At 65.8% G+C, this 13,864-nt stretch overlaps 2 protein-coding genes across 8 annotated transcripts in view; both read left to right on the forward strand.

Moving 5' to 3' along the window:
* The window catches only part of EXD3 (exonuclease 3'-5' domain containing 3), a 77,462-nt gene extending 71,498 nt beyond the window's left edge, over positions 1-5,964 (forward strand). For 6 of the 7 annotated variants that reach the window (XM_060153834.1, XM_060153835.1, XM_060153837.1 and 3 more), the window contains 3 exons: positions 3,457-3,550; positions 5,237-5,275; positions 5,575-5,964. In XM_060153834.1, coding sequence (XP_060009817.1) covers positions 3,457-3,550; positions 5,237-5,275; positions 5,575-5,888 — 447 coding nt within the window. In that variant the 3' untranslated portion in view covers positions 5,889-5,964. Of the gene's footprint in view, positions 1-3,456; positions 3,551-3,740; positions 4,503-5,236; positions 5,276-5,574 lie in introns of all 7 variants that reach the window. The other variant, XR_009541427.1, reaches the window with a different exon arrangement.
* A 5,317-nt stretch (positions 5,965-11,281) lies between these two features.
* On the forward strand, positions 11,282-12,234 carry NRARP (NOTCH regulated ankyrin repeat protein). Its single transcript, XM_060153246.1, has one exon. It carries the CDS (start codon positions 11,352-11,354, stop codon positions 11,694-11,696), a length of 345 nt encoding a protein of 114 aa, XP_060009229.1. The 5' UTR covers positions 11,282-11,351; the 3' UTR covers positions 11,697-12,234.
* Positions 12,235-13,864: the final 1,630 nt, after the last annotated feature.

Genomic DNA, 13,864 nt, shown 5'->3' on the forward strand with positions numbered 1-13,864 from the left:
CAGCCTGGAAAGGCCACTTCCTGCCGCCCTGTCCCCTAGGGACCGCTGGTCCTCTCTCACGCCCTGTGCCCTGGCAGCCCCTGGTGAGGCCCATCTCCCACCGCGCCCCCCTCAGCACCCCACTCGGGGAGGCCCGGGGCTGATGGGGCTTCAAGGGTGTTTATAAGCAGTTCGCACGGCGCTGCTCTCAGCCCTGGCAAGGGCTGGTGGGCTCTGGGCAGGAGTGTGTGCGAGGCCCCTCCCACCGCACTCTGTGGCCCAGTCCGGCCTGCCAGTGACAGCCCTCTCCCCACTCCCGGCACCGGTGCACCAGCCGTCCACTACCTGGTGGCACAGCACACACCACGGACCACGGCAAGTGTGCGTCCACGGCTGGTGGGAGCAGACGTGCCTGGGGACACACAGTTCAGGACAGACCCCGTGACCTCGCCCCTGCTCAGCTCTGGCTGCGCTGGTGGCAGTCACTCCCCGGGGAGAGTGATGGGTGGGGGTGGGATTCCTGGGCTCAGAGCTGAGCGCTGGCCTGCTCATGGGCATGGCTCCCAGCACCTGGGAACCGACCCCTCAGCCCTCCAGCTTCCCCCTCCCCAAGTCCCAGTCTTAGAGGAACGGAGGGCGCCAGCTCGCACACCCGCCAAGCCCAGCGAAGGACTGGGGGCGCCTCCCAGGAAAGTGGCCTTTCCTGCCCTCCTTGGGCCTGGGGGGAGGGAACAGGCCGTAGAGGGCGGACCACCAGACCTGGCCTGCCTGGCTTTGGGTCCCGGACCACCACCAGTTCCCTGGGCCAGTCCCGGCTGGCAGCCCACCCCGGAGAGGCAGCCTCATGCCCTGGGGTTGGGCGTCACGGTGGACGTTGGCCCCAAGCACCCTCGGAAGCTGTGGCAAGCAGGCATGCAGGTGGACCCCTGGGACAGGGGAGCCAGGAACCTTCCCCGCCCCTCCTGCCCGACTCACCTGGCCCCTCCCACCCAGCCAGGCTCTGGGGGTGGAGGCCCGCCCTGCCCCCAGGCTCCCAGGCTGGATGGGGGCAAGGAGACGGGGCGGGACCAACAAGACCACACTGTCCACCCGTCCAGGGCGCCCACTGTCCACCCGTCCAGGGGGGGCCCATGGCCCCCCACTGGCGTCTGCCCAGACCTGCTGGCAGCCGAGGCTGGGGTCTGCACACGCCCTGCAGGAAGTGGACCTGGCTCAGACACCACCTGCACGCACCCCCTTGTCTGGGGGCTGGCGGGGTAAGGACCCTGCCAGGTCAGCCAAAGTGTGACCGTGAGCAAGCTACTCAGCCCCTCGGAGGCCCCTTCTCCACAACGGGAGGTCAGGGGCTCCGTCCCCCTTTGCGTGGGGAGGGTGATGGCTGTGCGCTCAGCTCCGAGCCCCACAAGGGTAGGGCCGCGGCCACCCACAGCAGGTGGTGAGGCAAGCGTTGCTGGGCCGTGAGGTGGACAGGATATGGACAGGGAAGCCCTGGGTGCCAGGCCCTCCTACAGATGGGGACCACAGGACTGGGGGTGGGCAGGTGGCCCAGAACCGGCTTTTCCAGCCGGGAGTGGGGGTGGGGGCCAGGGTGGCAGCAAGACCCGACAGTGGGCAGCGGCCGTGGGAAAACTAGCACCGGTGCTTCCCGAGGGTGGGGCCGGCCCTCACGGACAACAGCACCGGGCGTTTGTCTGCGCAGTGACTCAGCGTGAGCTGGCGGCCCCGCCCAGGCATACACACCACCAGGCCTGGGAAGGCTGGCGGACCCCTTGCGGAGGACCCCACCCCACCCTCCTCCCGCTAGCCGTCCTTCCCACACCTGCTGGTGCTGTCCCCTCGGGTGGCCTGGACAGGGAGAGCCTGGGCCTCTGTGGCAGGCAGCCCAGGGCAGCGGCCGGAGGCTAGACGGCCCGCCTTTTCTTAGCTTCTTCCCCAGCTGGGCCTGGAGTGACCACGGGCCTGACCTGCAGCCTGGGCTCTGCCCTCACTCCTGCCCCAAGAGCCCCTGGACCTGCAACCAGGAGGGCAAAGCCCACAGCGGTCTCCCTGTGCTGGAGGCCAGCCCAGAGTCTGGCCGCGGTCGGTGGGGGAAGGCCCCCAGAGAGGCCCAGGGGAGGGTCCTGCGTGAGGATCAGCCCCGCCCCCCCAGCCCCCCAGCAGAGGCGGCCCCACCCTCTGGCGCCTGCCCACCCCCCGCCACCCCGGGCTGTGATGCTGGAGGCCAAGCAGTGAGGCCACAGGTAAAGCAGGCTCCGTGATGAAAGGCCGTGGGAAGAGGGTGGGGGGGTGGCAGGGCAGGAGCCCTCTCCCCGCCCCAAGCCCGTGGCCCCAGGAGCCCGTGGCCACCGCCTACTACCCACCCCAGGCGCTCTGTCGTCCAGGGCACTGACAGGGCTCACCAGGTGAGGAGGGGGCCCGGAGCCGTCGCTTGAGCACCCATCGCGGCCCCTCCTCCCCGTGCACAGGCTCACCCCCCCTCCCGTGACAGGATACCTGCATGTACCCGCCTGGGAGCTGGGTTTCAGCGGGCGCCCGGGCCCCCCACCCCATCTTCTTGCCTCGCTCTGGGAATCCTATGTCCAGACCTGACACCCCGCCAGGCAGTGGTTGTCATGGAGCAGCCCCAGGGTGGCCACATTGCGAGGGCAGGATGGGCCCCACAAGCCCCACCCCACCCTCGGGGACAGTAAGGTCGGTGCGGCTGAGCCCGCTACGTGTCCTCGACCCGGACTCTGCGTGGAAGCGAAAATGGCTTTGCTCCTCTGCCCCTCACACACTCGGTGCCCAGGAGCCGCCAGACCATGCCAGCCCCTGGCACAGGGCAGGCAGCAGGAGTCATCAAGAAGCGTGGACGGGCTTCCTTGGTGGCGCAGTGATTGAGAGTCCGCCTGCCGATGCAGGGGGACACGGGTTTGTGCCCCGGTCCGGGAAGATCCCACATGCTGCGGAGTGGCTGGGCCCGTGAGCCATGGCCGCTGAGCCTGCGCGTCCAGAGCCTGTGCTCCGCAACAGGAGAGGCCACAACAGTGAGAGGCCTGCATACCACAAAAAAAAAAAAAAAAAGGCATGGACACTGACATGGCCCCAGCATGCCCCAAAATGGGCTGAAGGGTCAGAGCAACTCTAGGGCCGCCCACCCTGACCCTTTGATGCTGGGCCTGCGTCCCCCACCAATGTTGAACCATCCCAGGGGGCCCAGGTTTGGCTCTGGATTTAGGGAGGACAGCTGGGTGACGGCAGAGGCCTCTAGCATCTTAGGACTTAGAAGAGCCTGCCCAGGGCCCACTTGGAGCCCACGTAGTCAGGGAGGGCTCCCAGGAGGTGGTGCTGCGCCCCATGGTCTTGCAAGAAGAGGAAGGGAGGTGTCGTGCGTCTCTGTGAAACCCCCTGGGCAGACCCAGAGCTGCAAGGAACACAGGGCTGGGGCTGGAGGGACGGAGAGCATCTCCACAGACTCAGCACCTCCTCCGTCCCTAGGCTTGCAACTGTCACCAGTACCTGAAGGTCTCCAAGGATGTAATGAAGCAGCTTGTGTGGCTCAGCGGCCACCCAGAAGGCCCTAGCGGTACAGGTGAGTGTGCCTCGCTCAGGAGAGGGCTCCGTGGAGTCTGTGGGCAGTGGCCCAGCTGCTGCGTGCTCCCAGGGCTAACCTCCGGGGACGGCCAGGGAGGTGCCGGTGCCAGGGTGGGGGTGTGGGGGTGGACAGTGCCCAGGGCTGGGACGAGGGCCACGGCCTCTGCTCCCCTCTGTGTGGTGTGCAGGCCACTGGTCCAGGAGACCGGGAAGCTCCAGCACTCAGGGCCCCCAGGATAGTGTCCCCCACTTTCTCTGCCGTGGGCCCTGCTCAGTCACCCTGCCCCACACGTGGAGCGCACCTGCACACGGACGCATATGTGTATCTTGCACATGAAGACACACACGCTCACTGGCACATGCGCTCTCACACGTGTGCCCGTGCACACTCGGTCACGTGCGCACAGATGAACGCACGCGGGCAGAGCGCACACGTTCACCTGCGTACACTTGCATCGCTGGCCTTGCCCAGTAGCGGTCTGAACGCAGGTGAGCCTGGGTGCACAGGAAGGAGGGCGAGCCCCGCTGTCCGCCCCCACCAGGGCAGGTCCTATTCAGGGGCCCGGCCTCAGTTTCCTTCCGTGGAGGGCGGGATGGGGTGGCTACAGAGGGCATCTTGGGGCAGCCGAAGGGGTGAGCTTGAGACCGGGGTGCCTCCGGGCCCCTCTGCACAGCTGGTGTTCCTCCAGCTGTTCTCACTGTCCTTCCCGCCTCCCTCGGAGACTTGGGGCCACCCACGTAGTGGTTGAGCTGTCACGACGGCCTGTGTCCGGCCCTGTGCAGCTCTCAGCTCTCCACAGCATGGCCAGGACGTGCTGGAGGCTGGGGGGAGGGGCAGGGCACAAGCAGCGCCCCCCACAGGGCCCCCCCCGGCTCCAGCCCCGCCGAGCCCCCGACACCCCACCCAGAGGCTCACACTTGTCCTGGGCAGCACCCTCACGAGCTGGCAGGTAAGGGCTGGGGCCAGACAGGCTGTGGCGGAGCAGGGAGGCCAGACGGAGGTCATGGCCTCGCTGGGCTCCACGGGGGCGACAGGGCTGGTGTGGGCGCCTCGTCCATTCAGATCTGGCTGCAGTTAATCTGGAACCATCTGCAAAGAAATGTTTGCCAAGCAAATTACGAGGGTCAACGGGCCTGGGGGACGCTTCTCCCACCTGCTGGCCAGGGCTCCTCGGCCGTCGGCGCCTCCATCCCGCACTGGCCCCTGGCTGCTGCCGGCCTGGCCGTCACACCGTGCCCTCGGTGCGGGTGGGGCCCTCCCGCAGGGTCAGGAGGAGGCCGCCTCCCAGGGTCTCTCCCACACCCTGAGCTCCAGCGGTCCCTTGGGCCCCTGCCCGCCCACCGACCTGGTGCTGGCTGGTTGCGAAACTCCCTCCTTGGCAGTGGGCTTATCTGCTCGTCGCCACCGACGGGCCGCCCCCACCCCCCCTGCCCGCCGGTTCTCAGGCCCCCAAGTTCCCTAATCGGCCGATCTTACGCCCAGAACATGGTTCCCAGGGACCTTTGAGCCCCAAGAACCTCCCAAGGTGTGAGTTCCCATGGGCTGGCGCCAAAGCTTCTTGGTCCCCTGCCCTTTGCCCTCTCTGCTGGGGGTGGGGGAAAGGCTGGGCACTTCAAGGTGCCCTGTGGGCGCTGGGGCTGCCAGTCTATCCTTAGAACAGACCCTGACATCCTTGATTGACAGGTGACGAGGCCGCCCAAATCGAGGATGAACGGGAGACAGGTGAGCCCTGGGAGCACCCACCAAGGACACAAGGGGCCCCGGCATCTGGACCCCCCCCAGGATGGGGCAGAGGGGACCACTCTGAGGGGCTGGTCCCTGTGCCCTGGGGGGTTGGGGGGCAGTGTCAGGGAGGGCTGGGAAGAGAGAGGGGTCAGTCACCTGTGATCCAGAGGTCCCTGGGTAGGGGAGGCAGGGTGGGGGGGTGGCTAGGGAAATGGAAGGAGGGGCCCCTGGAGAGAGTGGGGTGGGGGCCGCATGCCTAAGGGCGGGGGCTCAGGGTGGCTGCTCCGCCTGTCCAGGCTCAGCCCCAGAGGAGGCCCCTGGGGGCTGCACCTACGAGCCTTCTTGCCGCTGGCTGGAGGAGGAGGACCTGCAGAGCCGCGTGCCGGCCACACTGGGCAACGGCACCCGACTGCAGCTGTCGGGGGTCCCGGCAGGCGTGCTGCGGAGGCCGGGGCTGCGGCATTTCTACTGCTGCACGGGCTGCGGCAAAGTCTTCTGGGAGGGCTCCCACCTGGGCCGAGTCGCCGAGAACTTCCGAGAGGTTCTGGAAGGTGTCCCCGGCTCCCGCGAGCCGAGCAGAGCCCCCAGCCCAGCCAGCAGCCCCTCCTGAGGACTGGGCCCACGGCCCTGTGGCCTGCCTCACCCCTGGGGGCCCAGGCAGCCGGCAATAAAGTGGAAAAGCTGCACGGGTGGTGGCCGTGGACTCCCGCTGCTGGGTACCGTCTCACCCCATAGCCCCGAGCGCGCTCAGTCCCTCGCAGCCGTCCCGGGAAGACGGAGCTTTCCTCGCGGGCAGGAGGCTTGGACCCTGAGCCAAGAACTGCCCGGCGCTCAGCAAGGAGGCATTCGGGAGGCATGCCTGCAGGAGGAAACGGCCTGGGCAGAGGCGCGAGGGCCGCACCGGGGGGGGGCTCCCCAAGTCTGCTGGCGCTCAGCGGGGCTGGAGGGGTGCAGGACGGGTGGCTGGGCCCCATGTGCTGCGTGGTCCACCCACCTTGCTGTGGCGGTACGTGCCGGCCCCTGCACCACTCACTCCCCGCAGTGGGCCTGGGGCCCAGCCGGGCTGCCCTCGAGACCCTCCTGGCGCTTCAGACTCCAGTGAGCGCGGATGGGGGTCCTTCCTAGGCAACAGGCCCCGGCTGGGCCATGTTCCTACAGGGCCTCTTTCCTTCACGCAGGCTCAGGGCTGGGTGGCCTCCTCGCGTGAGCGAGACCAGCAGTCAGCACCGTGTTGGAGGGCCCTGAGCACATGTGCGTTTGAGCCTCCATCCTCCCAACGGCAGGAAGTAGCTGCTGCCGCCCCCACTCCCAAGGGAAACTAAGGCTCAGAGCCAGTGCCAACACCCAGAGGGCCCACAGGGCCGGGCGGTGGAGCCGGGTCGGGGCTCCTGCGAGCAGAGGGCCTGGGCACAGACCCGTCTTGCCCTCGCCTGCCTCCTCCTGGCTCACCCCCAGGAATGCACACCCACCCCGGCTCACATCCCTTTCCTGTCCTTCCTGCCCCGGGGCGGAAACCAGCTCAGATTTGCTGAGGAGCCAGGCGGAAGCCTCCGAGTGGCGGGGCCTGGGGGCGGGGGAGGGTGCCGCCTCTCCCCAGGGCGGGGCACACCTGCAGGCCCGCGGGGCACGGACGGTGCCATGCCGGCCTCTGCCCCGTCCCTCTGTTCCTGACCACACAAGGGTGGCCAATGCCTCTGAGCCCCCCAGGGTGCAGCCCCCTGCTGGGTGCCCGGCACTGACCCACTCAGCTCCCCAGCAACCCAGGGGCCTGCTGGGCCAGGGCGTCGCCCCACAGATGGAGAGAGGAAGGCCATCCCAGGGACGTGGGCTGCGTGCGAGGGCCAGCTCTGCCACCGAGCCAAAGGGGTGGGCAGGGGTGCCAGGGTGAGTGGGCGCCCACCAGGGCGGGGACCCTCTGCGCTGGGGTGCTGCTTCCAAGAGCAGGACCTCCAGCCGCACGTCCTGTCCTGGGACGGCAGCCCCGTCCACACTCCTTCCCCCCGTAGGGTTAAGAGGAAGCAGCCGGGGGTGCCGGCCCCGCTCCCCAGCCCAGCTGCATCCTGGAGACTCTTCTGTGACCCGAGGCCCTGGTGTCGCAGCCGGCCCTGGACAGACAGAGGCCGGAGCCAGGGAGAGGCCAGGACCACAGGCTCAGGGAGACGAGGCCCGTGTCCTTCCTGGCCCGCCAGGCAGGTCCGGCCCCAGCTCCGCTCTGCCCTTCCCCCTGCGCAGCCCTCTAGGGAGAGGAGAGGACAGCTGACTGGGACCTGGTCCTCACGCCACGCCCGCCCCATCCAGCTGGGCTTCCCGCCTCCCCACCCCTCTGCTGCCCAGACTGGCTGCGTCTGTCCGGGGACCCTCCGGGCTCACTCGCTCCCTGCCAGCCCATCCTAGGCCCCAGCCCCCACCCTGGTCCTGGCCCATCGGGAAGTGCCTTCCGTGCCCCGTGACCGCTTCAGGCCCCTTTCTGGGCTAGGGGTCAGACGCCAGGCCGACAGGGTGGGCTGTGGCCCGGGTGCCAGGCCTGCCGCTGCAGCGATTGTCTGCTGCAGTTCCTGCCCCGGGCGTCCTTCCTCCGCTCAGGCCGCCGCTGGCCCGGGGCTGAGTGTTTGTTATTTGATCTCTATCCTCTCGGCCCTTCTACCAGGTGTCTGGGCTGCTGGGAAGAAACACTCTCCTCTTTCCCACGCTCCCCGACACATTTTAATGAATTAGCTGGAAGCCCCGCCCCCACTGCCCGCCTGCCCGCTCACCCTCCCACCCCTGCCGAGCGCTTTAAGGTGGCCACGGGCCTTGGCCCAGCTCTGGCCATCGCCCCTTCCACACTGTCCTCTCCCGGCCGCCCCTCCCAGACCTTCCCAGCCTTGGGGAAGGTCCCCAGAAGGAGGACCCCAGAAGGGATCCCCAGAAGGAGGTGCGAGCCCTCTCCAGCCCTGGACTCCATCCCACCATGGCCTTCCAGGGTGTCACCCCTGGGCCAGCTCCCAGGAGGACAGGGGTCCAGGCTTGCAGTCAGGGTTGGGTCTGTCCCCCCAGATCCAGGTTGAGGGCTTCTCCCTCAGAGCCAGTGAGCCCCCTGCCTGTTTGTGGAAGTGACCACACCACCAAGGAATGCCACGCACATGGGAGGGGCTTCTCTGAGCCCCAGGACTGGGTCTGCAGGGATGAGCCTCCTCCCCCCGCAAGGCATTTGGAACAAACATCCTCCTTTTGGACATGTCCTTCAGCAAACATGGGCAAGTGCTTCCTGGAGCCCGTGCCCCACATGTCCCTCTCCCTGTCCTGTCCTTGAACAGGGCAGCTCCTGGCACATGGGGCGTGGACCCGAGCGACCCCGAGAAAAATTACCCTCAGCCGCGGTGGAGCAGAAGCCACGGGCCTTCCATCGGCTCCCCGTGGACAGGGTGGCCATCACCCCAGCCCCACAAACGAGCAGCACGTTGAGGGGGAGGCCCAGGTGGTAGCCGGAGCTACACCTGTCTGGCCCATGCTGCGAAGCAAGGGTGGGGCGGGCAGCGACCTCAGGCTACGCTCCTGTGGTCACTCCAGCCGCACCGTCCCTGCCAGGGGCACCGAGCTGACGATTTCATGGCTCGAGGTGGCGGCCGCGCGTTCCCACACTGAGCTCACAGGGGCCCTTTGTCTGACGCCCGCCAGGGGTGTCAATGGGACTTTTCTCCCAGGCTCTGCTCCCGGACCCAGCGGGGTCTCCAGATGCTCTTCTCCAGGCCAGGGGGCCTCAGCCCACCTGGGCTGGGGCTTCTCTGTGAACCTACCACCTTCTGGGGATGGCCCTGGGCACAGCCAGGCCCTGGCGGATACACAAAAACCACAGATGTGACTGGAAGGAGGTCCTGCCCTAGATATGTCCTCAGAGATCCCTCCCCTCCATGCTTTTCCAGGGAGCGGCAGGCAGGGGCGGGTTGCCCAACAGGTCATGGCCTTGCACAGGGTCCCACCTCCCCACTCCAAGGGTCCCTGCCCAGAGGTGAACGTGGGTCTGGGTGCACAGAGCCCAGCACAGCCTCAGCTGGGCCTCCCTCCGAGCCATGCCTTGACTCTGGTGCTGGGGAGGTGGTCAGTTCAGCAGCCACTAATCCAGGCCCCCTTACTGCGCCCACGGACACGTCCCCACAGGATGAGTGGGGCAAAGGAGGGGCTCCCAATAGGGGCACCCACGGCCAGGCCAAGCACAGCCCCGGGCTTACCCACCTGCATAGTGGAGAGCTCCTGGGGGTAGGGGGGTGGTTAGGTCTGAACAGAGCAGCTGGACCACCAGCCTCAGGAAGAGAAGAGCTAAGCAAGGGGCTCTGGCGGCCCTCCCCGGCCACTGGAAGGACCCCGAGGGAGTCAGCCAGGGTCAGGCCTGAGGTCTTGCCCAGTGTTTCCTTCGGTTTGGCTGCAACTCCTCCCAGGTCACGGAGCAAGGTGAGGGCTCACCCTGAGTCTCGAGGCCTGGGGGGCATGGGGCAGACACCCACCGAGCTCATCCCCAAACAAGGCCTAACAGGGTGGTCTTCCCTGCCGAGGCCCTGAGCTGCCTCCCGGGGAATTCCCAGCAGCCTCTGAAACAATCCCAGTGCCTGCCCCAGACCTACTGCTCCGAGATTCATTCCTCCTTAATTTCCAACGACCACGGCAGAGCTCTGGACTGTTCAATCCTATCGAGGAAATGGGGCTGCAGTGTTCGAGTGTCAATAAAAGGTGCGTTTACTGTTTGGAAATGAGTCATTTCAGAGTTCTCTTTCAGAGCAGCATTGGCACCTTCCCTGGGGCTGCTCACCTGGCCAGGCCTTACCGGTCCCGTTCGTGCTGATGGGGGTGGCCCAGGAGAGCGCGGCAGGCCCCCACTGATGAGCCCCACTGCCAAACCGCCCCCAGCCCTGGGCCTCCGCACCTACAGACCTGCTGCTTCTCCGGGCAGGGCGGAAGCCTCAGGGCCTGGCCCCTCGTGCCCCTCAAGTTAGGGAGCAAACTCGGGGTGACCCGGGCCGCCAGGGGAGCCGTCCTCGAGCGGGAGGGCCCCGCGTGGCTGAGGTCACACGCCCGAGCTCTTCATGGGGGTGTCAGCCTCGTGGAAATGCGTCCCGCGGGCCGGGCTTGGCGGGTCTCGTCACCGCGAGCGCCCGGGGTGCTGGGAACGCTGAGGGTCCGTGGCCAGCGCTCCAGGAGAGCAGAGTGAGACCCGGGATCTCCACCCAGGCCCCCCGAGTCTGAAATGCCCGCGAAGACCCACCCAGGGGAGGTCGCCCTCGGGTCCCCTCGGGGTCGCGCTCGGCCCTGTGCCGGGCCTGATCTGTCCTCACAGGGAGCTTGGAATTCCCCGGGTGGCCGGAGGGAGAGTGGGCGGGACGACGGTAGAGACGCGGACTCCCCCCCCAACACACACACACACACACACAGACACACACAGACACACACAGACACACACACACACACACACACACACACACACACACACACACACACACACACACACACACACACACACACACACACACACACACACACACACGGCCACCTGGCTCCCGGCCCCGTGCGGCCGGCGACCAGCGCCCCCTGCCGCGCTGCACAACCCCCCGACACGCCCCCGACACGCCCCGCCCCGGCACCGCCCCCACGCGGGCACCGCCCAATCGGCGGGCCGCCGGCGCGCGCGTCACGGGCGCCCTATTGTTATGCAAATATAAAGGAGGTAAAAGTCGCCCAGGCGCGGCGGGCGGGTGGGCGAGTGCAGCGGCGCGTGGGGAGGCGCGTGGGGGCCGCGTGGGAGCCGCAGCCGGAGCGAGCAAGGACCGGGAGCGCGCGGCGCCGCCGCCCCGGCCCGGCCGGCCCCGCGAGCGCAGCGCCCGCCCCGGTCGCCCGCCCGCCGGGCGCGGCTGGATGTGGCGGGGGTCCCGCGGCGGCGGCCCCTGGCCCCCATTGCCCGGAGCGCCTAGCGGCGGCGTGCGGGGCCCAGGGGCGCCGCGCCCTCCATGCGCCGCGGCGCGCCCCGAGGCAGCCGGGGGCCCGCGCCGAAGCCGCCGCCCGCGCTGAGCCCCGGCCCGGCCTGCGGCCAGCGCCCGGCGGCAGCATGAGCCAGGCCGAGCTGTCCACCTGCTCGGCGCCGCAGACGCAGCGCATCTTCCAGGAGGCCGTGCGCAAGGGCAACACGCAGGAACTGCAGTCGCTGCTGCAGAACATGACCAACTGCGAGTTCAACGTGAACTCGTTCGGGCCCGAGGGCCAGACGGCGCTGCACCAGTCGGTCATCGACGGCAACCTGGAGCTCGTGAAGCTGCTGGTCAAGTTCGGCGCCGACATCCGCCTGGCCAACCGCGACGGCTGGAGCGCGCTGCACATCGCCGCGTTCGGCGGCCACCAGGACATCGTGCTCTATCTCATCACCAAGGCCAAGTACGCGGGCAGCGGCCGGTGATGCCGGCCCGGACCCCGACCCGCGCGTGTCCTCCCTGCTGTACCTTCCCTCCAACTACCTCGGTGTGCGCCCGGCCCTCGGCGCCCGCGGCCACCACAAGTCCGGCGCGCAAGTCGGTGCCCACGGGAGCCGCGCCCGCCCACCCGCGGCCCGGGGTCGGCGCCCCCCGCGGCCGCCGGGGACCGGCCGGAGCGCTTCCCACGGCCCCGCCCGCCGCCGCGCGGGTGGGGGCAGGGCGCGGGCTCCAGCCCCTTTGAAATTTGAGTCTCGCTACCAGCAAGTTCGGAATCCCGAGACACCGGATCCTCCGCTCAAAATGTTCTCCTGAAGGTGGAAGGACCCGTGGCCGACGCGCGACGGAGACGACGCTCTGCTCTTCCCGGGCTTCTAAACTATTTATCACGTGTGTGCATATTTGTGGGTGATGTTTGTGCGCCTGAGTTTTCTGTTTGGAAAATATTTCGCGTGGTCAATGTGGTTATGGGGGGGAAGATGCATTTTTTTTTCTAGTCTTAAAACTAAAAACTTGAGTCTGTCATTTCTTGGTTGCACTGAAATACCGCCCAGCCTGCTGGTTTCCCCGTGCTGCTCCGTCTCCCTCCGGCTTCTCTCCCTCACCTCTCTCCCCTCCTCCCCGCCCTCCCTTTCCTCCTCTCTCTCACACTCACACACACAATTCCGCGTGAGTTTTGGAAGCCCCCGGCCTCCCTCCGCCTTGTCCGGTGAGAGGCCACCATCCCCCAAGCCTGCCGGTTTGCAAAGCTTCCGCGGGAGCCTGGGTGCTCGGGTGTGGCGGTGATGGGGGGGAGGGGGTGGGGATCAAGCCTTTTCTAGTGAGTTCTATTATAGTTAACAGTCGATTGCACACTTTTTTTAAAAAAGTAAATGGATTTGCCACGATTAAATGTCATAACATTTATGACAGAATATAAAATATTAACATATTTTAAGCCAAGTTTTAGGTGTATTTTTTGAATCTTGGTTATAGACCCAATTTTAAAGGGCGTTGTATCCAGCGTTGTGAGGGCAACTGTACCCATATTTATATTTTTATAAAATGCCTATAAGACTGTGAATCTCTTGTGCTAATTGCTGAGTGAGCTGAAGGGCCGCTTTGCCCCTCTTCAGCCTCCCGGAGCTTCAAGGACCCGATTCGAATCCGAAAATCCTGCCACGGGGGAGGGGCCGCCGGGAGGGGCCGCGCGAGGACCTAGGACGAAGGCGGTGCTTCTGCGTCACTTTCTGTCCCGAAAGGCGCCCTTCCTGGTTTCAGAGGTTCCAATTTTCTATGCAACCCCACACCCCTTGTTGTTTTGATCCTGAGAAATAAAAGGGAGGCTGAATTATTCAAATTTAAATGAGGCTTCCCCTGGGTAGAAGTGCTGCTGACCCTTCGTGCAAAAATGGGGAGCACTTGAGGACACAGGTGGGTGGAGGCCCTTTGTGCGTGGCTGGTCAGATTTGGGCAGTCATCTGTGGCTTTTTATAAAACTTTGTGTGAGAAGAATATATTGATAATGTCAGTGAAACAAGCAGACATTGAAACTGAGGCACAGATTACTCCAAAAGGAGTTTTTCTGTATATTTTTTCTAGATGCAAATACCTTTTTTAATTATGTTAATTAATGTTAAGACTTTCTAGGCTTACATGGAAGCTGTGTATGGGTCCCGGTGTGATCACTTTTAACTGGATGAAGTCTGCAGCACATTCCTGAGTGTACGATATAGACTTGTAGCCCAGCGTGAAAAATTTATAAATAAATTTTTCATTGATCTTTTTATATTAAAAAAAAGTTTGTTGGTTCTTCTTGGGCTTGGCACCGGGACGAGGGTCAGGCGGCAACATGCTGTTTGCGGGTGACGGCTGTGCAGCGCTTGGCTTGTTTCCACCTGAAGACAGCCTGGTAAGCTGCCTCTTGGCTCAGCTCAAAGGCACCGCAGTGGCCACGCACAGGACTTGTGAGGGCCCGCCTGCCTGCTTCCAGCCATGGGAGTGGGGCACCTGAGGGCGCCCACAACCACTTCCTCTGCTCCCTGGCAAAGGCCTCCACGTGGAAAGTTCTACTTGGAGCTCTTCCCGCCCTTCCCCCTCCCAAAGCCAGCCTGAGATGCCAAGGGTCTTAGGAGGGATCAGGCCCCCCTTAGGAGGGATCAGGCCCCTCTAGCTC

Source organism: Lagenorhynchus albirostris, chromosome 7 (genome assembly GCF_949774975.1).
Source record: "Lagenorhynchus albirostris chromosome 7, mLagAlb1.1, whole genome shotgun sequence".
Lineage (NCBI taxonomy): Eukaryota > Metazoa > Chordata > Mammalia > Artiodactyla > Delphinidae > Lagenorhynchus > Lagenorhynchus albirostris.

What these genes read in the sequence shown, in the direction of transcription:
- NRARP (XM_060153246.1), top strand. Translation starts at nt 11,352, where the DNA reads ATGAGCCAGGCCGAGCTGTCCACCTGCTCGGCGCCGCAGACGCAGCGC.